This window comes from Toxoplasma gondii, chromosome XII (assembly GCF_000006565.2).
Source record: "Toxoplasma gondii ME49 chromosome XII, whole genome shotgun sequence".
NCBI classification, from domain to species: domain Eukaryota; phylum Apicomplexa; class Conoidasida; order Eucoccidiorida; family Sarcocystidae; genus Toxoplasma; species Toxoplasma gondii.
This window is the reverse complement of record NC_031480.1, coordinates 1,375,810-1,402,991: the sequence shown is the minus strand read 5'-3', so window position 1 is coordinate 1,402,991 and position 27,182 is coordinate 1,375,810. Positions and strand designations below refer to the sequence as shown.

Below are 27,182 nucleotides of genomic sequence, written 5' to 3'. Positions count from 1 at the left end.
TTCGATCCGGACAGAAAAGCCAGTGGAGCGGAGCGAGAAAAGAGGCAGTGTGGAGCAGACGACTGAAAACGGAGATAGCGTCTGCCTGGCGAACGACCCACAGAAGAAACGCTGTGAATCGACGCGTTTGCAGCGCCTGGTTGAGACTTTGCGGGCGACCGCGCGACGCGAGAAAGACGCCTTCAGAAGCCGAGAAACCGAAGAAGACTGAGAAAAGACACAGCAGAGGAACAAGAAAGATTACGAGAAAGAAAGCCAGCAATCGTATTACTGTTCTTTTTCTGCAGCCTTGGCCCTCTGAAGGAAAGTCCCGTATCGCTCGGCAAAGAGGACGTGATCAGGTTGGACATGGCAGCATGCGGCGGGGACGCGGACTGGGAGTTCCTCAGAAAGGTGTAGTAACGGTGAAGATTAAGCTGAAGAGATTCGTTTAAAAGTGAAGGAGTTTGTTTGCCTTCTGTGGAGTGGAGGGTCGGCAAAAGAGGCGACTGGGGCTGCAACAGGAAGTGACAAAATCCTTGGAAGTTGGTAGACTCATCTGAAACCCAGTGAAATGGGTGCAAGTGACAACAAGGCTCCCTTCGTCTTGCCACAATGCCGTCTCGTAAACAACAGCTGAGCAAGCCTTCAGCAATCAGAAAAATGGAGGGTCAAAACCGCATGGAGCACAAGTTCAGTGGGGGGTGATCGAGGTAAATGAACAACGAGACAGTGGCTTATTCGGTCGCTGGAGTCCGGCGCGTGTTTGTCACGTTGTTTATGTGTCTTAAAGGACGGAGTTTCTTCCCTTGCTCGTTTCAAAGAGGTGCTCCGGTGCTTGCTCATTTGAGGTCGGTTTCGAGACTGATTTCTTCCTTTCGGGGATCTCTAAGTGAAGTGGGTAGGAAACATGTCGCTTCGCCCAGCGCTAGACACGCTTATCAGTCTTGTTGGCTCTAGAAAAACGGGAGCAGTCCAGAGGCGACCCTCTAGGAAACGGAACAACACAAGACCGGGCTCCGCCTGACAAGAAAGGCGCAGAGAAAGAGAGATTTCTTTCGTTCCATCTTGCATGAAGCGCGATCCACAGAGCTCCCGCGATTATATGCCAGTGACGCAAACAAATAGAAAGGCACGTCCGCTTTTACCGAAATGGTCCTCGATCTTATACGGGAAAGGGAATTGCGATATGGAATTGTCTTTGCTGGTGGTTATTTCGCGACCACTGAAGCGAAAAAGGGAAACGAACGTCTGAAAATCCGTGAAGACCCAGCAGTTCCTGCGTTGCGGTCCTCTCTCTTAGCGTGCGGCAGTGCATTTGCGAATAGATGTGATCTGAGTGTAACGTACGGATTTCCTTTGTTGTCATTTCTTCGGAGCCACACTCCAGTTATGAAGTGCAGACAACCAAGTTCTTTACGAGTGCTGCACACCACAACTTCACTGGATTGCTTAAGACCGGTAAAAGCGCTGGATTTCGGTCTCTTCCCACATGAAGCTTATTCCACATAGGTAAAGCATCTACATCACTGATTTTGACCCATTTACGGGATACAGACAACCAGGCTCCTTATGACATAAGGAGAATGGAAATCGTCTGAACACGACTACTCAGATGCTAGAGTGACCAGTACCATCGTACAGGGAGCCACCATCTCTGAGACAAGCATATTGATGGGCTTCTTCTGCGGTGGAATAGTCATCCTTTATCGGAGATCTTCAATGTATAAGCAGGGCCTTCCCTCACACAGCGCAGTCCAGTGTCTGCATACCCTTGGTGTCGCTTAACAGATGGGCAGCGGACGGGTTGGGAGGAATTTCTTCCTTAAGATCTTTGATTTCAGTCTTTTTCATCACCTTTCCAGATGCATTCCAGTTAACGCAAGTGAGGAAACGGGTTTATCTTCGGTGCCTTGTTAGGCGTCAACGGAAATTACATATAGGAAACATCTACGTTTCTCAATATTCATCTTTCACACCACACATATTTCGGCCGTTGCAGGCGGCCTCTCCATATATTTTCTGCTGTTGTTTTCCTTTAAACATGCTCTGTTGGCCTCACTTGTTCTGCTGACTGTGTTGTCCCTTTGTCGTCTGCAAACCAGTGGCCAGATCCTCCCTCTCAAGAAAGCTGGCGTGGTGGACGACGATTCACGTGAAACACGATATTCCTCGAGGTATTCACTGCCAAGCAGAGAATGTTAATCCCTTTTGCTCCTTTAACTGTTTACATGTGCTGCTGTAGAGACGAATAAAAGGGAACAGCACTTCTTTTGTGTATTTAGAACTCTGGCGCATTTCCCTTGATACCTTGCGTGTTCTCACAGGCTCTTCTGTTTGTCACCAACACTTCCACAACAAAGTTGTGGTCATTTGGACATCTTCAGCCTCCCCAATTTTCTTCGGAGAGGACGGAAAGTTGCTACATTGGTCGATACAGATCAGGAATGGCGAATTTTTTCATATCTAGTGGCAGAAAGTATCAACGACTGGCAGTAATGTACACAGGGAGCGACAGGCGATCTCCTATTTGCTACTAACATTAGTGAACTCTTTTGGTGTGCCTTTCCGAGTACGCAGTGAGATAAATAGATACAAAAATCTTGACAATCTCTGCTAGATTCTTAACAGCAGAAGCCATCCCGTTTTCAGATCGGCCGATACAGAACATCAATCCCAATACTAGTTAACCGAGTTGACTACTACAGGGTTGACCTGTGTCCATCACGCTCGAGCGAATTGTTCTTCTTATAAGTGGCTTTAGGTTTCTCGGGCTCCTTTCGCCACTCGTTGACTGTGTTTACCAGGGGGAAAGGGAAAAAGAACAGAATACCCAGGTGTTTGACGAGGGCTCAGCGGTGCGGAGGATTGCAGCAATTGTAAAGGACCCGGTTGTCTGTATCTCGTAATTGGAATCCTGCTCACTACCATAGGTACCATAATGTCTCTTTTATTCGAGTTGACTGTATTTGTCCAGAAACAGTAGCTCCTTGTCACGAGACGCTTATAGTACGTCGTCTAGCTACGGCCTCGATGCTCTTCGTGCTGGATTTTTACAGCGGGTATATTTTAACTTCGTTGTTCCCATCTCTATTGGTTCAGAAATGGGAACACGCACTTCGGCCTCCAACGTTTTCTCTCGAGTGCGGAGAGTAGGCGTGATTTCGCAAAAGTTGAAACTAAGTTGTCCTGTCTTGTTGGACTGCCGATCTTTGAGCAGCGTTGCTTCGCTGCTCTCCGTCAAGACTTGTGTGTCTTTTCTCTCTTTCAGTGCTTGTCACTGCTCCATCCTTCAGTCGTTCTACCTTTTTCTCAATTTCTAACTCGAACCAAAGAGCAAACAAAAACAACGGCGGGCTCTCCATCCAACCTTTTCCGCTATCCCTCTGACTCCACAGCTCTCTTTGAGGATGCCAAGCAACGTCCAAAGAACAAAGACCTTCTCTCCAGCCCTCTCTGCGGTCGATTAGAAGCGCTATGTCTAGCTCCAAACGTGATTTGTTTCGTACTGGGTTCCTCGGAAGCAGAAAGTCTTTTGAAAAGCTCCCACCTGTCCTGCTAAAAAACCACTCTCTCCAAGAAGCAGGCTCAGGCGTTGCGATCGTAGTTTCAAGTGGTTCGAACTCGTGTTCCCTTTCGGTTTCGATGTGGATCCAACCCAGCCCACGGTCTACCGCAGCACACACAGGTTTTCCCTGATTCTTGAAGCAGACTCCAGAAACGGATTCTCCTGTCGCTCGACTGTCACCGCACAAAAACTCGACTGACGAAATCCGTTTTACCCCGGGGGGTGCAGTCGCAGCATGTGCGGTAGAAGGCGATTGCGGCTCTGATTTCGTTGGACATTTCTGCATTGGTAGGTCAACCCTGTGAGTTTTACTCGACGGAAACGAAGAGGAAAGGACTAATTTGGTAAGAAAGGAAAAACGATAGAGCAGAACCACCAGCACAGGAGGCTGCTCGCAAGGCATGCCTCACAGAAGACCCTCGTCCACCCTCGCTTTTCTCGCGGTTGTCCTGACGCGCTCCCTCAGCAAAGTGGAAAAAGAGTTGAACGCATTTGATACATTTTCCTCTTTTCCGCTGTCGTTTCCCCCGTCGATTGAGTGGAGAGAGCAACTTGACTGGAGAATCTTTGCCCTTCTTTCCTGGGAAAGGACATCGTGCTTCCGCGTTTCGCTGCGTGTTTGCTCGCTGTTCAACGAGTTCAGAGAGGAGCCCAGCCACTTTTTCCCACTCAGCGGAGACACAGAAACGGCTCATGCAACCTCGAACGCGGTTACATCCTTTCTTCCGATGTGTACGCTGTTTTAAAGCCAAGAAGACTGCCCGGACGCCATTCGAGCCGCTAGATGCCGCACCCCGGGCGACTCCTCAATAATCGTTCGTCCACGCAAGAGAAATTCTCACTGCTCCTTGCATGCACGCGCCATTCTTAAGGCAGAAAAACGCTCGTTTTACCCGTGCCTCTGCGTTTTTTTTCCTCCGGGTTTGTTTCGACCTTTGGTGGACGACTGGACTCCCCAAGACTCTTCTCCACACTCAGCACCTGCCCCGTTAATCCAGCACGACCAGATATGCCGTTTGTCGCCGTGGCAGTGCCATTGCGTAGGAACGAACCGGTGGACCTTTGTTTCAAAATGCATTCGTTCACTCGAAGTCCAGGACCTCCGTTGTGGGGGTGTTCGCCGATGCCGTCGAAGCGCGCTCTCGCCATGGCGGTCACGGCAGCTTCCTCTCTAGTTCTTTCCTCTCCCGCTTGTCTCTCTCGGCTCTCGGTTTCCTCTCCCCCTTCTCTCTCTCATCTCTGTCCGCAGCGGCAAGTCTCTCTCTCAACTCGGTCGCCAACTCTGTCTGCCTCCCCGGACGCGCGGCGACGGGGCGTCGCTTTTAACGGCCAAGGCAAACAACTCTCTTCCTCGTCTCCTCCCTGCGTCCCACGAGGTTCCCCACTTGCTCCGTCTCTCTCTTCTGCACAGCGGCGATTCTCGGATGTCTCTTTTGTCGCTTCCTTCTCTCGCGACGGGGGCTTCGCTCCTGGCCTCTGGGCTGGTGCGCATGCACCTGCTGACGGTGCCTTTCTTGGCGTCTCTGGGTCTCTTTTTCTCCCTCGTTTCTCCTCTCTTCACCATCTTTCGCCTTGCCGCTCGAGCTCGAGTGCCGTAACGCGTTTTCGAGGCGCTTCGGACCTCCCGTTTATCTCCTCCACGAGCGCTAGCTGTAGGCTGCTCCTAAGCCGGAGCAGAGAGACCCACAGATCCCTCCCATCGTCGGATGCTTCTCTCGACTCTCAGCGCGAAAGCCGAACCGCGAAGAAGCCGTGTCTCCCCTTCGCCGCGTCTCTGCATGCGTTCTTTGCGTCCGAGTCTCCCTCCCCTGTCTCTTCTTCTCCTCTGTATCCTTCCCTGTTTCCCTGGCCGTCCTTCTCCTTCTCTCCACTCTTCCTCCGTTCGACGCTGCTCCTCGCCGTCGCTCCCTTCCTCGCCTATTGCTTCTCGCTGTCAGAGAAGCAGCGCATGTCCAGAGGGGGAGGCGGGCCTGCGCGGTGCGACGAGAAAACCTCCTCGCCGCAGTCTTCCTCGAGACTCGCAGACGTCTCCGCGTCCTTCTTTCGATCCTGGGGCGTTAGGCCACAGAGCGCAGAGGCGCCGTCCGCCTCTCCGCTCGGCAAAGAAGGGTGCGAAGCGGCTGCTGTTCGTGTCTCCTCAGGGCCTTCTGCGGCTTCTTTGTGGGGAAGCGGGGAAGGCGGGGGGATCTTGCGGTGGCGAGGCGGAGGTGTTGGGCGCTGGTCTGAGGCGGCGAACGCCGAAATTGAAGATCGCAGCCTTGCCGTTCTTCTGGCGATCGACGGGGAAGAAGAGCGAGAGGATGACCGGTCTGCGGAGCCGAGTGCAGACGGAGACACTCGACAAGAGACGGAAGAGGAGGCGATCCAGCTTGCATCTCTCGTCTTTCCACGCGAAGTCGCTGCTCTCCTCGGAGGCAAACGCATTTTTGAGGAAGTCAGCTGGATGCGAGAGAGGAAGGCGAAGATGAGGAGGAAACAGGGGGCGCCCAATTCAGCAGAAAGGAAAAAGAAGCCTCCCCAGCAGAAAGTCCTCCTCACAGCAGTGATCGACGGTCACGGAGGGCCGCAAGTCGGTAAGAGAGACAGAACGCCGAGGACAGGGGAGGAGTCAGCGCTCTGGAAACAGAGAGCCACAAAGACAAGCCAGAGACTTCGCTTCGTTCGGCCTTTTCTCCCCCGCATACACATTCTCCTCTTTTGTCGTCTCTGCAGTTTGCTTGCGTCTCCTGGTTCCCGCTACTGGAGGGACCGTATGTGGGGAGACTGTCGTGAGATGGGCAAATGCATTCTTCTTCTCGAAACTGTGTACTCTGCCGCGTTTGTGTGCACCTAAGGAAGCGTTCCGAGTGACGGTTGCTCCTGAGTTGCTCCTGCGTTGCCCCTGCAGCGGAGTACGTCATGCAAAATCTCCCATGGCACGTAGAGCGCGAGCTCACCGCTTTGAGGAGAGCCTTTCTGAAGAAAAGCAACATGGGCGAGAACGGCGAGGCGTCTTTGACGGACACCTCGTGGTTGACAAACGAACTGCTGACAAAAGCCATTTCTCGCGCCTTCCGTACCTTGGTAAATCTTCCACCTGAGTTGTTCACTGTGTAGGGAGCAAAGAGAACAGTGGCATCCAGCTTGTTTTCAAGTCCCTGCATGTGGAGACAAGCTGCATACCTGTCGCGGTAGTCTCTTCAGTGCAAAGCCTACGGTCTGTGCTTGGGAGACTTGCTACGGCCTTCATAAACCTTGCTCCAGTAGCGTGGATGGTATCGTGAGACGCTTCGAGTGCGTCGACACGGTTTCCGTAAAGCGCGCAGACGCTCACGCTTTCTAAAAATAGCCATTGCTTGCCAACTGCTCTTTGTAGCGCAGCAGGACTTTGTATCGAATATGAGTGTGCCCCGATACTCGCGGCTCTCAACGTGGCGGGCATGAAAAACACCGTCGAACTTGGATTCGGTGAACAGAGACCTTCAAGATCTCAACGAGTCGACGGGCGCGTCGGTTGTGCTTCCAGAAAAGGGTTTTGGTCGGACGTTTCGTTCCAACTGATCTCGATATGTGTATCTGTGTGTGTGTGTAAATGCGTCAAGTTCCTTGTCCCGATCTAGCTCACTTTGTGACCTACGACGGACGATTCTTGCAGTGTTCTGCATGCGATCCACTCCTTTCAAGGAAGCAGATTTAACTGGGAATGATGGCTCACCCTGTGGTTCACTGAACAGCCTAGGAGATGGCTCAGATCCAGCTCTTTTTTTTGCGGTGTTTCAATCGGGGTGAAGTGACGCGGCATGTCTCACCTCCTCGGATTCGAAAGTCGAATGTGTGTCTCGTCTTGAAGTAGAGTGACGGGAGCCCTGCGGCTCTGCCACTCCAATCTCACGGAGGCCTTAGCAAGACGAGAAAGGGACGTCAAAGGAAAGTGCCTTCGATTTTCAGGAGCTTTAGGCGTCTTCTCTGGCACAGACCGACGCACGAGGAGCGTTTGAACCAGGAATCGGAGCAACCTATCAAGTGTGGGCAACGCACTCGTGTCTTTTTCCGAGTCTTCTTTTCGCTGCTTGTCGAAGGATGGAGCAATCGTGTTCAAGGAGCAACACTCACATCGCTTCAGTCCTCGTTTCGTTTGTATCGCTTTTGCTCAGGACGACGAGATCTACCAGTCTGTGAGCCGGGCGTATCGCCTGGGGTTTCACAGGAGCATTCGAGTAAGAGCTGAAAAGCGAAATGGACGAAAGAAAGAGGGACAGGCGTCTGTGGAGACGAAAAAAAAACTAGTTTGCTCACTCGACACGGTGATGTCCGTCTGTGGGTCGTGTGTTTGTTGTCCTGTTTCTGGCGCTTCATCTGCTCCCCAACATCGCAGCTGTCCATATCGGAGCTCAACTGTGTGTCTCCTAGTCAATGCGGTGTCAAGAGTCAGCCGTGATGAATCTCGGATCTCTCTCAGATTCGAACAGAGAGTACCCGGCGTAGGTGCAAAGACGACCAATGCTGACGCGACGTCTCCAAACGCGCGTGTGACCGGGGACGGACTGTCTTTTCTCAGGTGGGGGCCTGCTGCACGGCGATTCTCGTCACGGATCGCAGCCTAGTAGTGGCAAACAGCGGAGACTGTAAAGCAGTTCTGTCCAGGAGGTACGGCGCAGAACTTCAGGCGCTGAACGAACAGCTGAACGCCAACTCGCCGGCGGAGCGACAACGACTGAGAGAAGAGCACCCCGACGAGGAAAACGTGGTAAGAAATTGAAAACGGAAGACAAAGAGGCGCAGCGACAGACGAAGGACAGTGAAGGGAAACAACGGCGGTGTTTGACAAACCAAGGAGGAAGAAGACTGAAGTCCAGCACTTGTAGTTGTCTTTCGCCGTCGACTTGCGTCTCCACTCTCCTGTCTTTTCACAGCCTCTCCATTCTTCTCGTCACTCTCTCCGATGTTGTTCAGGTTGTCTGCAAGCACAGCTGGCAGGAGCAGAGGAAGCCGTCGTCTGTGGTGGATATTCCTCTGTATTTTGCGGGACTCCTTGGTAAGGCTTTTTTGTCGCTTCAGAACAGCTGTTTCCGTCGCTCCTTTATAACAGACGTTCCACATGCTGGATTGGTCGCTAGGAGCTGAAACCTCGACCCAGTGCGTAGATTCCGACACAGACGACATGACTTTCGAAGAGCGCCGTGAGCGATGTGTCACTCCCCACAGCCAGCGCGGATCCTGTCTTCAAAAAGAGTCAGCATCTCTCTGTCAAGGCCTCCAGGTGTACATACAGTCGTTTTCCTCACAAGGGAAACCAACTAGATCTGCACGAGCTTGCGTGTCAACAGTGGTCACACAAGTGTTTCCCCTTGTTTGCATCCGCTTTTTTTCCTTGTCCGTCCGTGGTTACCATCGCGTTTGTGTCCATGTTTGTCTCGTGCTTTCCGCGTATTTATCCCTCCACATTTCTCTCTGTACCTGGATGCGGTCTTCGTTTATAGGTTCCTCGACATTCTACTCAGGGTGCTACGTGAAGGGTCGCCTGCAGCCGACGCGTGCGTTCGGGGATTTTCTTTTGAAGAGGTCCGAGTACGGCCACGAGCTCCAGCGGTCTCGGCGCTCCAACGGGTCCTCTCCTTCACAGCCTCTCTCGTATCCGTACTTGACCGTTGATCCTGTGGTGGCGCACTTCGACTTGCGGGGAGACGAGGACTTCGTTGTCTTGGGCAGCGACGGAGTCTGGGACTTCTTAGATGACAGTGAAACCGCTCGGGCGATTCACGCGAGTCTTCAGCGCACAAGACAGAGAGCAGCTCGTGCAATGTCGGGACAGAGTTCCTCATTTTCCGGAGGCCTCCCTGAGCAAGGAAGCGACCCATGTCAACTCGCGGCCCCCAACAGAGCAGGCGTCACCTCTCTGTTTTCTGCTGATGCAGCGCGCCTCGCTGCGGCAGAGTAGGAAAGAACAACATGTGGAAAGAAAAGAAGAAAGAGGAGCGAAGGGAAAATTAGACAGAGAGGAAGTGCAAGCAAGCGAGGGAACTAGAAGGTCCACATAGAGGGGGGAAAATAGCGGAGGTTCACAGAGGAAGAGAGACCGGATGAGGCGGAATAGGAGCGAAGGCAGCAACACAGGTTGACCAGGAAGGCCTCCGGGTTTCAATTTGTGACAAGTGGAACACGAAAATTAAGGAGAAACATACCAAACAGCGTGGTGAATGTAAACGGAGGCAGAAAAATCTGCATAATTTGTAAAACCTTTTCCGCAGTGCACCCGAGTCCTGATATATATATATATATATATATATATGTCGAACTATCTGTGTGTGCACCTATATATCCATATGCCTATCTATCTATTTGTATATGTATTTATCTGTTTATGTGTCTGCGTAAGTATGTATCTCCATCTATCTATCTATCTTTCTATCTATCTGTCTTTCTATCTATCTTTACGTATCTTTATGTCGATATATGCGTGGGTAAAACGAGTTTACCAATAGTAACGGTAACTCGTTCTTAACGGTGCGATGGTTTCTTTCACTCTGCTGCACTTTAGATGGAGGCCCTGTTTGAAAGGGTGGTCACAAAGCGATTGACTTTCCCCACCGTGAGAGCCGCTATTGGCTGTGTTCTTTGCGTCTGTCTTGGCAGCTTGGTGAAGACGGTTCTGCAAAGAGCCGCTGACGAGCGGGCGATTTCAGTGGATGAAATGAGAGCTCAAGAGCCGAAGCAGAGAAGAAGAACTTATGACGACACGACAGCGGTGGTCGTGCTGCTGGGCCAGGACTGGAGACCGAGGCCAGCTGCCACGAAGGAGCGTCGGTGACGATGCGGCAGTGAAACCTGCTCTCTCGATTCTTCGTCCTACGAAGTCTAACTCTGAGTAAATGTAGAAGCGGCTGACGCGGAGGTGCTTCCACAATCCGAGGACCAGCATTCCCAATAATCGCGTCTGACCTGTTTTCTCAGGCGTACCTTCAGGCATCATGTGAGGCGCCCATACTAGGTAACTTGGAATAGAAATGCAACCCCTCGCGAAAATCGTCGACCGACCGCCGACGACCGCCAGTGAAAACTGTTGGCGCAAAACGGGTTTCCATTTTGCTAATCTCTAAAGATACAACATAGTCAGCGGCTCAATCTCTTGAACAACCGTAGGGGCGTAAAGCAAACTCCCAGTCGACCACGAAACGAAGAAGTTGTTTGTGAACACGTGCAACCGCTCAATGTTTTCCTGAGATGTCTGCTTACGTTTTCGATGGACTATTGTTTGAAAGAAGTGAACTGCTTGTGAATTCGAACATATTTTCAGCGAGTTCGCTTCGCGGATGAAATAGTCTGGAGACACTAGGCATGATATGTGCCTCTGACAAGCTCCGCGCATGTACGCTGGTTTGCCTCCCGCAGCCTGTCAGCTGTTTTTCTGGCACGCAGAAGTACAAAGCCCTTCAAAGTGGAGAGGGACGACAGCAACCCTCGCAGCGGCCGCCAGGTCAAACGAAAAGATATAGGAAAGAACGCTCCCGGTACCGGAGCTCCACTCTGACTCCGGAGCCACACTCGTTCCACAAGCGGAATTGACGCCGTGACAGTATCCAGCATCTAGTCTCCACACTCACCCACCTCATATAGGAATCAATAATTTCACACAACTGAAGCCTGGCATTAGAACCTGTTGGGCACGTCTTGTAGCGCGGGTTTCACCCCTCTAATGTGTACGTATAGTGTGGGCCACATCGAAACGCTACATACACCACCAGTCGTCTCGACAGGACACAGAGAAGTGTACGGTTAAAATATGGGCAAAAAACGATCTGACGTGTTGGTGCGCAATTGAAGATGGCAAACACCATATGATTGAGAACTCCTACCCGGTAAGAGGCTACCTCATGTGTGTGAAGGAGACCTTGCAAAATGGAACTGCAGCAACTATCCACTTAGGACACACGCAAAACCAGAGCGGACCAGTAACCGGCAACCTGACCACAGAAATAGGTTAATACACCGAATATTTATCTGCAAATGACATGCAAATGTGACGATGATGACACTGGAGGTCAGCCTCGGTGACGCGACCAATCTTCCCAAGTCGTCCTGTTATCGCCCCGGAAAGTTGGCAGGCGATATGAAAGAAAACTAGCATAGCAATTGAATGCCAAGGAAAGTTTTATACTATTGACGAACGTGAAACAACCTGCGGGAACTAGTAAGTACGGTGGCGGTCATATCCCGGCTCCCATTTGAAGAAACCTTTATCCTGTGTACAGGCTCCTTTACAGTTAGGGGTACGGCCACCGCTTTTTGGTACTATGAGCTAATACGCCGGCCTCACTAAACTCTCCCTGTAACATAGGCAAAAACTGACTGTTGCTGTTGTACTGAAGCCATCAGACACTCTATAGTCTTCTTGTGTTGGCAGCCGCTGAGACAAACCTCTGCCGCCAACACGGACGCGCCCGGCGTGACACGGCACTGCCTAAGTTTTGTTAAAGACGACGGCGTTCCGCGTTGACCTTCGACTTGAAGCTTCTCTTTGCATGGGACGGGACGGAAGTATCCGACACTTCCGAGAGACTTCCCGCGATTGAGACAAGTTGTGAAACGCAGAATCCTCGCTAGACGCTGATCACTGTTTTGCACGAACATGCCGCCTTGCACGCCGTAGGGCTGTCTACTGTTGCCGGTCCCCGTTAAAGCGGTACGGCGCACCTTGTTCGTCCCGAACCGAATGCTGCGTCGTTTTTGCCAAAAACCTGCAAAAAGACCCGGATCGTTTCCTGTTTGAAGCGTCGAGACGCGAACCTCGATGAGGACGCCAAGCGGACACGAGCATTCCCGGCACCCAACCACCTTTGCGATGCGCTTGCGCACTTCTGGTGGTTCTGAGGGGCGTGACACCTCCACCACGAAAGGGTGCTGCTGCGGTCAGTTCGCTCGTTGGGAGCCACCCGGAAAAGATTCACAACAGACATTCTGCAAGTTACGCACTGACAGTTGAGTGGCGGGTCGTGGAATTTAGCTTTTTCACCCGCCATCCGGACAGGCACCGGACATTTCGGTTCCGCTGTTCGCGCAACGGTTTAGGCGTGATTCGCTTTTAGGGGTCGCTTTAGTTCCCTAGTGCACTCGCCGGGTGACAGTTTTGTACTTCACGGGTGTCACTTTCTGGGATAGAGCGCTACCTCTGTTGTCAGGAGCTTCGTTTAGCACTGGCAGTTCTCGTCGCAGAGTTCCCGATATTTTGCTCGGTGTTGCCGTTGGGCACGAGTCCACTTGGTAACACTGCCCCACCTCCAGCACTGGGATTACGCGACTTATGCGAATTCACTTTCTCTGCGCCACAGTTTTTTATTTTGCGCTCGTGAAGGCGTTTGCCAATTCGTTAGTATGCGAGACCGGGCGTAAAAGTCCGAGTAGTGCAGCATGATGACAGTCGTCGCACGTAGCAGCGCCGACCAGGCGCGTCTTTGCCTGTTGCCTCGCGTCGCACTACGTTTTGCAGATGGCCGCGCTTCCCCGGCGCTGAGTGTTTTATAGTATTCAGCCTTAAGCCGGAGGGCTGTATGCGGGCAGTTTTATCGTGTTGTTGGTCTCAGTCATAGCCGGACGCGAGAGTCTTCGTCGAGCCGTTCCTCGCTAAGGCGTTTCGAGCGGGAAGTGGACCGGGCATAGGTAAGTCTGCCACGTTTTTCCCGAGGTTTTGCTGTGTCATCACGGGCGGGTGTCTGTCTACTTTTTGTTTCGTCCGCACATAAAGTTCCATGGTACTTTCCCTGTGGTTCTGTTGAGCAGTGTACTCGATGCATGATTTTGGTGGAAGGTCCATCAGTTGTGTGTCTGTTTCAGGCCAAAAAGCTTTCTGTCGAGCAGTGTACTGAATGCGAAGCTGCTCTGTAGGGTTCATGAAGTGGTGTCTGTGCGTCAAGCTAAAAAGCTTGCAACTCGTCTCCCGGGGTGCGCGGTGTTTGGTGCGTTTTCTGTTTACAGGTATCACTTTTACTTCGTTTCAGCGCAGCACTGCCCGGCTTCACGACTCCTGGCGTATCGTCCCGCAGCAGATACACCAGTTGCATTGTTGCCGTTGGCTGTACTCTAGGCGAAGTTATTGGTGACAAGTTTTCTTCCATGTCGAGTAGCGGGATTTGCCACGTGGTTCGAGGTCTGCAGTGTCAGGCTAGTCATTCAAGGCTCTCCAACTAGGCATCGGGAATGGCGGGGTGTACGTACACCAGGACACGTCGCGACGCGCTGCACGATTTCGAGACGGCCCTCGAAGGCAGGAAAGTGTCAGCCCATTGGACGGTCACGCAGTCGTCTTCCAGCCGTGAATTTGCATGAAAGCACGCAAACGAGGGCGCAAAACGGCGAAAAAAGGGAACGTGCGACGACGCGACGGCCCCACGCGCGTCTGTCGACGGCGACTTCCTCGCATTTTGTTACAAGTACACGCGTGGCACTCTTGGCTGCTTGTCACGGCTACGAAACACAATACGGGCGGAACGGCGGACCTGCATGTCTTCCGACGCTTCGTTTTTGCGTGGCGGAAGCCGCGACCACTTGGAAGCGACACGGAAAATTTCGTAGGCGGTACGTTGCTCGTTGACACGTTACGTTCGCAGACTGGAACTTTGCCAGGCGCGAGTCCCTACGTATACACGTAGTCCACAGGAAGTGGTTGCTTCCGGACGCCGCTCCTGTTGGTTTCACCGTGCTTGTGCACCAAGCAGGCACTTTTTTTTCAGCAGCGCCCCTGCTCGTTCAGGGAGGATTCCCCGCGTTGCCGCTAGGGGCACCGGGATGACTCAGCAGCGCCCCTGTGACTTGCAACTTGCTTGCGGCCAGGGTGACCTCTTTTTGTGCACGTCTGCTGTTTCAGATTCCCCCGTTTCTCTCTCGAAGAGGACGGGTGCGGGATCTGGCAGCTTCCACGTCGCAACTTCTTTCCGGGCGAGACTGCCTGCCAACAGCGCCCCTGCGTTCCACGCTCCCGCTTCGTGCGAGGCTCGCGCCGGAACAGGGAGGAACTTTCTCTGTGTCTTTGCGCCTTGAGCGTCCGCCTGTCCCTTTCTTTTCTTCAGAAGCGGAGAGCAACAGGAAGTCACCGTTCACGACACAGTTGGCTCGGGGAACGACACGCGATCGACAGTCGACATCGCACCGGTGGCCGGCCACTGGCGTCTCCGTGAGACCCAGTGCGCTGAGTCCCTCTCGCCAGAAAACGGGACATTTGGGCGACACACGCGTGGTAGAGAGAGAGGTGCAGATGTTCCTGCGGCAACGCACGACAGAATACGGACAGGCGAGAAAATCGCGACAGAGCATGCTCGCACTTCTTGGAGACCCTACTTTTTGCGTACGGGAGGAGTCCAGAAGACAGGAGCAAGTGTAGAGAGAGGCAGAAACTCCGAATTCCTAGGATCGCCGTTCGCGTAGATATCAGGGATCTGACGCGTCCAACCCCGCCGGGCTGGGCGCCCGAGGCCACACACTGCTTTGCCAACGCCGTGTGTTTCCCTGAAGCTGCAGCGTCAGACTACGGCTCACCTTCCGGGGTGCAGAGACCGGCGCACACACAAAGGGCGTGAGGCGGCTCCCGTAAACCCGCTCTCTTCGGTATCGCGACCTGCGTAGTACGTCGTTGCTCAACAGGCAAGCCGTAGCTGTCGCAGAGCGTGTAGAGGCGCGAAGAAAACGGCTAGACGCGTTTCAGCCACAAACATGGCGGGGTTGACATCTTCCACGGACGTAGGTCCCGTTGGCGGGACTCTATTTGGTACCCTTCACACCTGTTTACGCCATTTAAGTTGAGCAGTCACCTCTGAGGCGTCAACAAAAAGGGAAACGCTTAGGCCACGTCGCTCTTCCACACTTCTCTTGAAGTGTCGGAACAGGCTAGCAAGAAACGCTGGGTACATTGTCGACAGCGGAGGCGGAGTGGCGCGCGACGAATGTAGAGGTAAGCATTAAAGGGCTTTCGCGATTTTGGTACTAGAGGAACTGGATCGGGAGGCTTTGTAATCCTTGTATAGGACAGATGGATTTCCCGTGCTCACGAAGAACTGGGAGATATATATAAGTCGGGTCTCTCGACGTAGTATGTCTACGTCCAAGTGAGAAACAGCTTCTGCCATGTCATCTGTGTCTATGTTCAACATTTATTCTTTCTTTGTCTTCGAATATGCAGTGAAAAAGGGCAAAGGCTCTCTGCGTGCGTTTCCTTCATGTGGCGGCACATCGGTCGCTTGTTTGTTCGACGTGGTGCCCCTGCCCCGCGTGTGCCCCATTGTTGAAGTATCTGGAAGAACTGTGGCGTTTGTTTTTCTGTGTCTTTGTAGGTGGTCGCTGCGCCGGATCGTGGTCCTTCACAGATTGGTACGCGGACTCTTAGGGAAGAAGAGCGTAACTTCGCTACGGAAGGTGTAGAGGGCGTACATGCCTCGAGACCAGTGTGTAGGGCGTTTGCCTCGGTAGAGCGAGGAGGCCTTGAGAGCGTGGCACGTACGTTCATCTGGATTGTGGTAAAAGGCGCATACCCGGCTTGGAAGCTGAGCAGGGGGTTGCATGTCCGCACTCTTGTTTCTGGCCCTCGCGGGCGTCTTCACCACTGCCTCGGGCAGTCTGCTCGTGTCTTCCGGCTGTTGATATGGAGGCTGAAGTTATGAGCCGCAGATGGTAGGACAACGGACGCCGCGGGAGAGAGGAGCACCGGGCCTCGTGTCTCTCCGGCTCTGCGCCTCCGCTTTTTCCCTGAACCGTTCCCCAGGAGACGTTTCCGAGGCAAGCTGACGGTCGAAGTGGGCATGACAGTGTAGCTAGCGAGAGCACGCAATCAGCGATACGGCATTTGTCGACCGCAGATTTCCCGCAAAAGACACGTCTGGACTCTGGACAGCAGCACTGGAGCTTGCTCAAGCACTCCGTTGCATTTTGCGCTCTCTCGCCGCTTCCACACCTGTGCACAATTGGAGCGCGTTTTCTGGCCGTTTCCTCCGTGGCCGCTTTCGTTCCGCGTGGCTCATGCCCACCCTCATTTGAGCTGGGAGGCCCTCCCGCTGTCGCGTTTCCCCGCTGTGCGCTCTGTGTGTCGCTCTCTGCACTTGTAGAGAGAAGGCTCTTCGCCGCTGCTTCTGTTTTCGCACCAAACGGCGGTGCAAAGAGGTGCGTTTCCGAGAGGTCCAGCCCTCCAAAAACTGCTGTGTCTTTTTTCCAAGGCTCTCGAAGGAGGGACGACGCTTCGGTGTATGTCCACCTGTCCTGGGCGTCGCGGTCGACTGCCGCGTTGGCCTCTCTTTTCCCGCGTTTTTTGGCGGCTCTTTTTTGTGTGCCCGGCGCAGCCCCTTTGTGTGTGTGTGTGTTTTCCTCTTTTTGCTTTTTCCTGCTTTCTGCCTGGAAGGTAGCCTGTAGGTGTTTCTGTGTCGTCGGCTCGTGGCTGCTCGGCGCGCATGGAGTGCAGAGAAAAGATGGCGCCGTGTGCGTTATTCTTGGCCTCTCCTCTACGCGGCTGGAGCGGGAAACTCCGGTTGGAAGGGTCGCCTGTGGACGCGACGAGACGTTCCTTTTGGTTCGTCTCAATCGTCGTCGCACACGGGACTCGTGTCCGAGGGGAGGGTGATATCTGCCCTGGTCAGCTGTGCATCGCGACGAGACCGACCGCTTCGTTTACCTTTCCTTTTTTCTCGGCAGTTTTGAGTTCTGCGGTGTTTCTCGGTCTTTTTTTAAGCCGAGAAACACGCAGCGACTCTCTACTCGGAGAGATAAGGGGAAGGTAGGCGAAGCGGTCGAGCTTTCGCGCGCGCCTCCGTACTCGGAGGTCCGTCACGTTGTCGAGTTACGCGTTTCTTGAGGAGAGGGGTTGAGCCTTGCGTCGCGATGGCGACCTGCAGAGAGTCGTCGCCCTTGAGGCTTGTACTGGCGCTGCAGGTCGCCGACGTACGAGGGAGGACAACCTTTCTCCTCGAAACGGTTTCTTCCTGCTGAGAGCAGCGGGCGCCGTCCGCAGTCTGGTGTCAGTGTTGTGCAGTTTTTTTGTCCTCAGAGACGGCATGCTTCTGAGCCGTAATTCCTGTCTGCTGTGCTTTTGGTCTCGCGTCTGCGGCTCTCTCGACAGTCGAAGGTGGTGTCGCGTTCGTTTCTCCACACGCGCTTGTGGAGAGAAGCCGCTTCATCTCCTGTCAGAGAGTGCAGCGAGAGAGTCGGGACTGAAGAAAAACTGCGGTAGAAGTGTGCGGCGACCTCAGCCCTTCCATAGGCTCTCTCGGAGATGTCACGGAGAGAGACGGAGAGACAGGAAGGTACATCGGCGTCATTCGCCGCGTGCGTCTTTCTGTGGCGCGGCTCCGCGAGTTGCTTCTCACTGTCTCTCTACCAGTTCACGCTCGAGCAAGTCCAGGCGGCACGCGACCACACGCGCATGTGGTGTCGAAAAGAGAAGCGAAAACTTTCAAGATTCGTCGCGACGAGGCTCGTTCTCTGCTTGCTTGTGTCGTGTCGTGTGCATGCGCGGACGGCGGACTCGTGACGGGGCTGACACTACTGGGAGGTCGACCCTCACTGAGAGAGGCGGGGCAGGAGCCTCTCTCACCGGAGTTTTTAGTGAAACTTTTTACACGCCTTTGAGGCTTTTTCCTGAGGATCTCCCCTCCCCAATTTCGGCCGAAGTGTGCGAGGTGAACGCGAGAGACACTGTACCACGCGTACACGCAGGAGCAGGTAAGTCGAGCACAGACCCGTGTGTGTGAGGGTCTCGGCACAGGCTTGTGGTTGAGTATGTGTCGTCACAGAAGTTCGAGGAAGGAACGAGTTTCAAGATTTTCAACAAAGCAACCTGGTCGTTGACCATCAAGAAACTGCAGTCGGACGGGATGTGTCGAGCAGGGTCGACAGCCTTTTGGTTTCTTCAGAGAAGTGGAAGCACAGACAGGCAGAGGAATCCCAGGGTTTTCCATCTCTGATTCGGAAGCCTCACTGAAGGTTTTTCCAAGGTTCTACGCACTTTTGATCGCGTTTTGAACGTAGCATTGCGTTGATGTGTGTGGTTCCGTTTTGAAGAGACTTGGTTTATCATAAACAGAGAATAGACGATACAAACTAATAAAACCTCGAATTTTTTCGCGGAAATCTCTGAGATGCCACATTCCTTTGGTGCGAGAGTTCGCTGCCAGGAGGCCGAAAAAAATATGTTTTGCCCTGGTGCGACTCCACCAACTAACCTAGCGACCAACTTGCAATGCACCGAGGAAACAGTCTCTTAGAGTCGCGCTGAGAAGGTGCCGACCCCCGATGGTAATGTTCTAATCGTGATTCAAGAGAATATATGACTTCTCTTTGCACATGTTTGTACCGTTTGATTGTGTGTTTTTGCCACTCTTTTTTGGTACACGCCTTTACATTCCTTCATCGCTGCATTTTTACACACACAGCGTAGGCGTATCGATCTACATTTTGGTGTCAACGTAGAGTGACAAATAGAAAAGGGACTATTCGTTGTTGCTGGTCCTCTCGCACGAAGTCTGGGCTTTCCCAACACAGTCGAAATCCTTGTCGGGTGCGTGTCGTCTTGCACCAAAGATGATTCGACTCTTCGGTTGTTGATTTGAGCCTTCTTCGAGCAGATTTATCTGTGAAGATAAGTTTTAGGTGCCCCGTATATTGGACTCGGTGCACCTTACATGCGGTAAATATTTGACTATAGAGCCCTGGATTGTAAACTTGATTAGCTACGTGAAGTTCAGGGACCTGCCTGTCAAATTATCAAGGGTTGCCGCTGCACCGTGGCAGGCCTGAAGACGGAAATTTCGCTTGCACAAGAACTTTCGCATTTCAGCGTTACATTGGTTCCTGCGTGCGACAGACTGAAATCGGGGTTTCTGATGGGCTCAAGCCGTTTCTCACGAAGACACACACGTTGAACGCATTGAAATCGAAACGGGTGACAGACAAACACCACGAAGACTCTCGGGCACAAGAGGATGTCCTGGGTTCACATGGAGACTGATTTAGGTTAACCAGAAAACGGAAAGAAACCTAGAAGATAGCACTCAAGGAGAGGCGGCGCTGGCCCAGATGGCAGGGACAGAAGATCGTCGGCAACAAAAAAGCGAAAAGGAGGTCGGCGCAGCATAAGATGCCGCTGGCAGGGGCTGGCAAATGGTTAAAGGTAAAGACAGACTAGCAATAAATAATGGCAACGGTAAACCACAGAAACAGACAGAGATAGAAGATGCGGGAGAGGAACAGAGACAACCTGCCCACGTAGCGACAGCGGGTGCAAACTTGGCTTCTTGATTTTTCGGAAATTTCAAGGCAGAGCGAATGCCAGCGGAAGACAGCCGAAAAAGATAACATATTTTTAGAAACAACGTTGAGACGGGGGGAATTACTCAGTTGGAAAAGCTAGAAAGTCACTTTCTTCTCTTGTTTCCCTCATCCTTGGTTGCTGAGGAGAAATTGAACTCTGCTCTTCAGATATTCATCCTGCAGACAGTCACACACCACACGGTACGGATAAGGTCCTGAGAAGAAAAAGTCAATGCGACGAATGGGCGCACTGTCAAAAAAAGATTTGTCACTCAGAATAGATCTTCAGTGCCTGTCTCCACTCCTACAGCTAGCTCTATAGATGACGTGAGCAACCTCTTTTGAAATATACACATATGTATATGCACATATACACTGAATCAGCAACCGGTCCTCCGACATATTGAAGGAGAGTGTATAGAAAAGAGAATCTCTGATCGTTGAAAGAAACTCAGATGCTCTGGTTACCTCAAGGTTTTCATTGTCTTGTTCGGACCGACGTTGGCGCTTCCTTCGTCGTCGAGAGTCAGCGTGCGATTTTATGCGTTTGGGGTAGATGCGTGACTGAAAGAAAGACAAGAACCGTGGATTCTCGTTCGCAAGTGTGAAGCCAGCTGCACTCTCTGCTTGGAAACAACCTTGGGGCATCCCGCAGTTCTCCAGAAAACCGAGGGCCGGAGATTCGTTTTCGCAGGAAGCTGCTGGGGAAAGCCGAGACAGAGATTCGAAAGTTCTTCAGCAGTCACCAGCCTGACCGTCGAAAACTCGAAACTCGAAACACCCAGAGAACTCCTGCGTTTTGTCTGACACTGACGAAAATACAGACGAGAGGTCGGGGTGCACAAATGTCACCTCCATGGCAGAAACTCGACACCTGCTTCTCCTTCCACGGCCGACGGAAGTGACTCCACACTTAAAACGGAACAGAAGATATAGACGCTAGACCCTGTTGCTCGACAAAGACGGGAAGATAGTGAAGACATCTGCTGTTCCTCTGTTCGTGAGACGACACCCACCTCGTCAGTTTCACCTTCCTCATCAAAGACGAGAATTTCGTCCCCAGCGGACGCCTCGTCGTCTTCTCGGTTTTTCTTCCTCTTCTTGGCTTCCTTCGGACGCTTGCTCTCGTTCACGGAAGCTCTCGAGAGCTTCTTCTGTCCTTCGCTGCTCTGCTCGGGCACCTTGTTCTTCTCTCTTGGCTTTTCTCTTCCTACGCCGTGCAGCGAAGTCTGAGGATCAGTCACGCCGGCCACAGCGAGGCGCGCCTGGCGGCGGCGCTCGCGTTGTCGCTTGCCTGCGAGACAGAGAACCACGACGAAAAGAAAGAGACGTTTACTGCAGCGCATGTCCACCTGTTTAGGAAATTCAAAGGAAAGACAAGCGGAAAGCAACGAGAAGCCAGATGCCGACAGAGAGTGAGAAACCGTTGCCAAAACTCGGGGACAGGAAGCGTCCGTAGAGGCACACGGCTTCTCCGAACACTGAAAGAGAAACTGGCAGACGAGAATGCAAGATTGAGACAACGAGAGGAAAAGGCAAAGAAAGATAAAACGGGCAAGTCGATCGCCTCCTACCTCGACTGTAAGTTTTCAGTTTCTTTGGAAGCGATGCCTTTCCCGACCCGGGCTGTTCATCGCCTTCCTCTCCTCCTTGGTTCTTCTTCTTCTGTCTCTCGAGCATCTGCACATAAGCTCGACTCTTTTCCTCCTGGCGAACGACGAGGAAAACACGAACAGCAGGCTCCTAGCCAGCTCGGAAAAAGAGGCCGTGCTCTTGAGCAAAGAACATCTCATCTGTTTCACTCTCGAGTCATGCCAGTATACACACACACGTCGAACTCTAGACAGACGTCAGTAAAACTATACATTCACGGACACCGAAGAGGAGACAAGACCTTCGATACTCGGTTCGTCTCCTTCCCGACGTCAGGTGTACTGAATACATGCGTTGATCTATCTCCGTTGACGATAATGGATGCGGAAAAATGAGCTGGCACGACTAGGCCGTGGTCGAACGCGTTGAACAGACCTACACATGCGAATACACGTACCTACTCCTGTATAAGCAGAAACGCGCAATCCCTTTTCTCGAAGCGAACATGTCTAACACATATCAACCATCCTCACAGAGATAAAGTACATGTGCGTTTATGCGTCCAAAACGTATCTCTGTATATCTCTATCTATCTATACACATACCCCAACATGAATACGTAACCCATTAGAGGCTTCAGAAGACCCGACCAGGGACTGACATCCATATCCAAAGTCTCCAAAAGATCTGCAAGCGCGTTCAAGAGAGCATTTTTCGTGTTCTTCCTGCCGTCTGTGTCTCGCAGAAAACAGGTCGTCTTCTGCTTCAAGAGGTTCAGAGAATGTCACCACCGAGGTTTTGACAGTTCATCAACAACCACGAGTACGACCCCGTGAACGAACCTTGAGTTTTACTTTCCGTGCGTCCTCCATTGCATACTCCACCATCAGTCGCCTCCACATGGTGCGGCCGTGGCGAGGCGTCTCCTCTTCGGTTTCTCCACCCTGCTTCTGCGCTGCGAGGTTCTCCGGCAAGAAGTCATCACTGGTGCACATGCCAAGGAAATTCAGCAAAAGCTTCGCTACCTCTGCGTGCGAACAGTCCACAAACGCAAAGCCGAGGGAACGCTTCTCCTTCGTTGTCGAGCCATTCTCTTGCGACGACGTAGCCCGGCGCCGTTCCTTGTCGCGAATGATGCGAACCTGAGAAGAAAAAACCAAGAGAAACAAATGCAGAAGGCAACACACACTGCAGCCGCCGCGCCGACAACCGGCATTGAACGACAAAGAGGCGGAAGAAATGTGACAGAAAGCGCGAAGAAGAAAGGCGACACTCAATCCACCACTGTAGAGCGGGATGAGCGTTTAGGATGCTGCATGCTCGAACGACCTCGTTAATTCGCCTTGTGTTGCAGCTGGATTCGCCTGCTTCGAGGACTGGAAAAACACAGTGGACGGGTCTCGTTGAGGAACCGTTTTTAAGCAACCATTTCGTTGTGGGGTGGATCACGTGGACGCGAAGACAACTCGAGGCCTTTACCACCGTTTCTTGCCGCGCGTTGCTCCTCAGTGTTGGTGGCGCCAGCTTGGAAACACAGGCCATCAAGAGAGTCTCTCACTGCTGCACACCGCTCCGCAATGGACGGCAAAGACACACAGCAGAAACTGTGTTTCGTCTCGGATCACTCCGCTTGTACCTTCAGGATCGCCTGCTCAGCGAGGCGTCTCTGCTGCTTGGGGTGGAGAAGCGAGAAGTCCGTGACGCGAGGATTCTGGCCTTCTCCCTGTGTCGATTTCTCTGCACCTGCGGTGTTCGCTTCTCGCCGTTTTCTCGCCTCTCGCTCGGCTTCTCTCTGCGCGAGGCGAGAAGACTCAAACTCTGCAAACGCTGGCGACTTGAGGAGGAAGTGAGACATCGTCTCCCGCAGTTCATTGGCACTCGTCGAAGTCGGCAAATTCCGCACACTGAGGCCTGCAACGACGCAGACAGAGAATTCGTTTCTAAATGCCGAAAGAACGTAGGGACAAGAAAGTCTCTGTTGAAATCGCATACCTTGAGCACACTGCCTACACGTCCACAGCGGTAACTGGCAGGTGGAAAACCGAGTCGGAAGGCACCGGAACGACTAGACAGCTCACACACACCAGGCCTCTCGGCCCGAGGCGCCTGTTACAAAGAGGAGATCAAAGGCGAAAAGGACTGGGCGCCTCGGAGCGCGAAAAGGCGAGATCGAGAGACAAGCCAACGACAGACAGGTGAGAGGAGGAAACAGAGTGGAGACAAAACGCGAAGGAAGCAGAAAGAGCCGGCAGGTTGTAGACCGCCAGAAGTTCAGAACTCTCCTGGAGTCGGTCTTCGCTCTTCTGGGCTCGGCGCACGGTTTCCGTTGCATGCGCCACAGCGGGACTGTCTGGGTTTCTTCAGTTGTCAGCAGAGAGGAAAAGAGAAAAGACGAAGAACGAAGTGTGCCACAGACAAACGCAAAACTCTCCAGAGTTCTCGGTCAAGCGCCTTGACGCGTGCTCGCGCGCAGGAGCCTCACAGACGCATCTCCAGCGTTTCTTGAAAGAGCGTTTCTCAAGAAATCCGGGGCGCGCAGACGGCTCCGAAACCGGACTCCGAAACCGGACTCCGAAACCTGACTCACGCCTCCAGAGGGTGGAGCTTTGGACACCGAGTGAGCGACAGCAAGAGGCAGGTAAAGGCATACGTACGGGTGACCCAAACACGACAGCGGCGAGAAGGAAGCTCAGCCATCCGAGTTCTTCGACGGCGGCTTATCCGGCTGCTAGCGGGGAACATCTCGCCAGAGAACAGCCTGCGGAGAAGTCGCCGACGACGAGAACCGTGAACTTGCTTTGTCCCCCCCCGACATAAATCGAGGAAGACGAGTCAGTGTTTCGGAAGCAGCCTTGTCTCGCGTTCCACCTGTGACGATTTCTTACGAGTGGGGTTAACGAAGTAGTTCGGATTTTTCATTTTCTCCTTTTTTTCCCGCCACGCCTGGAGGCGCCTGCGCTGCTCCGCGGGGGGCAACGCCTCAAACGCTGCACTCTTGGGAGAAATCATTCCCTCGAATGCGAGGTTCAGGTGTCTCCGCGAAGCACTGTCTTCCTTCCTGAAGAAATGGGGAAGAAGTAAACTGCAGCGCTGCTCGACTCGCGCGTTTCGAAAGATTGGGGCATCCGGGCCAAGGCCAGCGGCACACGCGAATCTTGCGCTCTCCGCGAAACAGGTTTGTCAACCACACAGACATCTCCATGCAGTTAACATGCATTTGCACAAATATGTATTTATATATATATATATATATATATATATGTATGCTCATATCTGCAGACCTCCCTCTCCGAATTAACACCTACATATATATATATATATATATATCTAACTACGCCAGCATCTATCTGTACATTTATACCTATATTTGCGCATATAATACATGTATACATATATATATATATATATGGGTGTATATCTATACCGCTCTCTCTATCTCCATCTGCCATTCTGTCTCCTTGAATCCCCATTTGTCTCTCGGTAGGTACACAAGGTGTCCTGTCTTTCCGAGACTTTAACTGGTTCGTTTTCTGTTTTCTTTCCGCCATTCCGAAGAGACATTTGTTTCGCCGTTCCTTACCGCGTCCACCCGCTCTGTCCCTTGAGTTTTCCGGCTTCTTCTCGAGAAAGGACCGGCCGGACGAGGAGGGGTTGGCCGCGAAGAAGAACCTCTTGTCGTGCGGTCGGGGTCACCGCCTCCCTTCTTTCCGCTTCGTTCGCCTTCTTCCACGAGACGCCCAGCGCCTCTGCCGCGAAAACAGACATTCCTGGAGGGAGCGCAGAGCTCGCGGAGAAGCGAGTTCCTTCTCCCTTCTCAGAACTTCTCCCTGCTGCGCTCTGGGTGCCCTGGAAAGGCGCAGCAGAATAGGCTGTCAGCGCCTGCTGTGCCGAAGCCTGAGGGAAGAACACAAAGCGTAGAAGAGAACAGTTGTGAAAACGAGAAGAAGATGTGGAGGCATATGGGCGGAGGAGAGTGAAGACGCAAGCGAGGGAACAGTAGAGAGCAGAAGTTGTGAAGACAAATGCAGCGAAGCATGAAGACGAACTCAGCCAGACAACCTCCTCTCTTCACTTCACACGCATAGAGAGTTGCATATATAGAGTTACAGAGACACACGAACGTATGCAAATATGCGTATGGATGTATCTGTGTATGTTTTCTTTAGGAGACTGTTTTTTTTTGAGTTGACGGAGAGCCCAACGTGGAGAACGGACTTCATCTTTGAAGATGACGAAGGCCGACCGAGTGATGCCTTTTCCTTCTTTGCTGCGGTCGTCTGCAGCTGAGCCGACGAGTTTGATCGTTGCGAGGGAGCCGAAAGATCGGAAGAGCTCATCCAGCTCTTCCCGCGAAGCATCGGGAGGGAGATTGGAAACGAAGACACTCCTTTTTCTCTCGGCTGCTCGTTCTTCTTCAGTCTTGGGAGCTCCGTAGCCGCGCTCTCGCCGACTGTTGTCGCCGACTGCAACTGCGCGTCTCTCTCCGTCTCGCCCTCCGTTCTTTCTGTAGAAGCTCGAGCTGCTGCCTCGAGGCCTCGACGCCTCGGTCTCTGCGGAGGAACCGGGGATTGTCTTCCCCCTGGGGTCCGTCCTCCGAAAGCGGCGTTTCTCCCCTCCTCGCTCTCTCTGCACAGAGGAGCGACCTGCGGCAGAGGCGCGCGACGCCGCAGAAACCTTAGCACCTTCGCTCCTTGAGAGCGCGTGACTGTCGCTCTGCTTTCCTCCTTCGCGACTCCGCAGTCCAGAACGCGGCCGGCCGCTCTTGCCTCCAGACCTCTTTGGCGTCTGCTTCGCGGCCTCGCCGACGGTCTCCGAAGAGCGCGCAGCGACGCCTTTGGACGTCAGGCTCTTCATTTTCGCCGAGATCTTCACGAGGTGTGCAACGCAGAGGAGGCCTCTTCCTCGTGCTCAGACGACCTGACTCTCTGGAGAAGAGGAAACGCCTTTTTCGCTCGCTGCTTCTTTTCCATCACATAGCGACAGGCGTTTCCATCCACTGGGGCAAACACAGTTTGGACCGACACAGAGAGAAAAACGAGAGATAGAAGAAGCAGAGAAGAGGATAGAGGTGGAGAAGTAGGGAAAGACGGCGAAGACGCGACAGGAATCCACTGGAGAGAGGAAAGGAGAGGCCGGCTTTGCCCGTCAAGAAGTCAAGAGCGGAGAGAAGGAGGAGAAGGAGAAGAAGGAGGAGAAAGAGAAGAAGGAGAAGAAGGAACGAGAGGAGAAGGAAAGAACTTAAAGCACCGGAATTCAACGCCCTGAAAGCGAGACCTGCGACGAAGAGAAGGCCTTGCCGAGAAGCGAGTGTCTCCTCGTTTTGAGGACAGGGGAGACGAGGGTGAGAAGCGAGGAACGCCGCAGAGAGCGAAGAACAAACGGAACCTGACTAGGGGAAGAGAAAAAGAGGTCGGCCAAGGGAGAAAGAAGTTTGTTTCAAGGACGGCTGCCGGTTTTGCGAGGGGAGAAAAGAGGCCGCTCGCCTTGAGTGCGGGGGAAGCGAGGTGTGTCACGACCCGGGCGGTCCAAGTCGGGAAGCAGAAAAACGCAGAAGCGATAACGAGAAAGTTGAGTCTTCAAAAGGCAACGAAAGAGAGAGCCGCGTTTCCTGCGTTTGGAGAGGTCGCGAGACACTGTCGCTTGCTTGTCGAAACCGAGAAGATCAACGGAAAAAGCTGCGAAAAAAACAGCTCGAGAATCGATGCATGCTTCTCTCCGCGCCGCGCGTGTGTCTCTGCCCCTCAAACGCGCAAAGCTGTGCTGAGGCTCACTGAGAAAAAGTCTC

General features: G+C 52.9%; 2 protein-coding genes across 2 annotated transcripts; one reads left to right on the top strand and one right to left on the bottom strand.

Moving 5' to 3' along the window:
- Positions 1–4,112: 4,112 nt before the first annotated feature.
- TGME49_218590 (protein phosphatase 2C domain-containing protein) lies at positions 4,113–10,772 on the top strand. The gene is made up of 7 exons (XM_002370602.2): positions 4,113–6,120; positions 6,435–6,610; positions 7,681–7,743; positions 8,085–8,273; positions 8,480–8,561; positions 9,007–9,460; positions 10,160–10,772. The coding sequence occupies exons 1-7, from the start codon at positions 4,557–4,559 to the stop codon at positions 10,332–10,334; spliced, it is 2,703 nt and encodes a 900-aa protein (XP_002370643.1). The 5' UTR covers positions 4,113–4,556; the 3' UTR covers positions 10,335–10,772.
- Positions 10,773–19,328: 8,556 nt separating this feature from the next.
- Positions 19,329–27,155, bottom strand: TGME49_218600 (RNA recognition motif-containing protein). Its single transcript, XM_018779817.1, has 9 exons — positions 25,613–27,155; positions 24,978–25,291; positions 24,283–24,455; positions 23,034–23,308; positions 22,240–22,539; positions 21,379–21,511; positions 20,821–21,098; positions 20,273–20,368; positions 19,329–19,981 (listed from the first exon to the last, which is right to left on the bottom strand). The coding sequence occupies exons 1-9, from the start codon at positions 26,249–26,251 to the stop codon at positions 19,931–19,933; spliced, it is 2,259 nt and encodes a 752-aa protein (XP_018634828.1). The 5' UTR covers positions 26,252–27,155; the 3' UTR covers positions 19,329–19,930.
- Positions 27,156–27,182: the final 27 nt, after the last annotated feature.

Excerpts from the sequence above, each read along its gene's own strand:
- TGME49_218590 (XM_002370602.2), top strand. The coding sequence starts at position 4,557 with ATGCCGTTTGTCGCCGTGGCAGTGCCATTGCGTAGGAACGAACCGGTG. Across the intron at positions 6,611-7,680 it reads CTCGCGCCTTCCGTACCTTG|GACGACGAGATCTACCAGTC; the intron begins GTAAATCTTCCA and ends GCTTTTGCTCAG. Across the intron at positions 9,461-10,159 it reads GCGCGCCTCGCTGCGGCAGA|CTTGGTGAAGACGGTTCTGC; the intron begins GTAGGAAAGAAC and ends CTGTCTTGGCAG.
- TGME49_218600 (XM_018779817.1), bottom strand. The coding sequence starts at position 26,251 with ATGAAGAGCCTGACGTCCAAAGGCGTCGCTGCGCGCTCTTCGGAGACC. Across the intron at positions 22,540-23,033 it reads CTGAGCAGGCGATCCTGAAG|GTTCGCATCATTCGCGACAA; the intron begins GTACAAGCGGAG and ends TTTTCTTCTCAG. Across the intron at positions 21,099-21,378 it reads ACTGAAAACTTACAGTCGAG|GCAAGCGACAACGCGAGCGC; the intron begins GTAGGAGGCGAT and ends TCTGTCTCGCAG.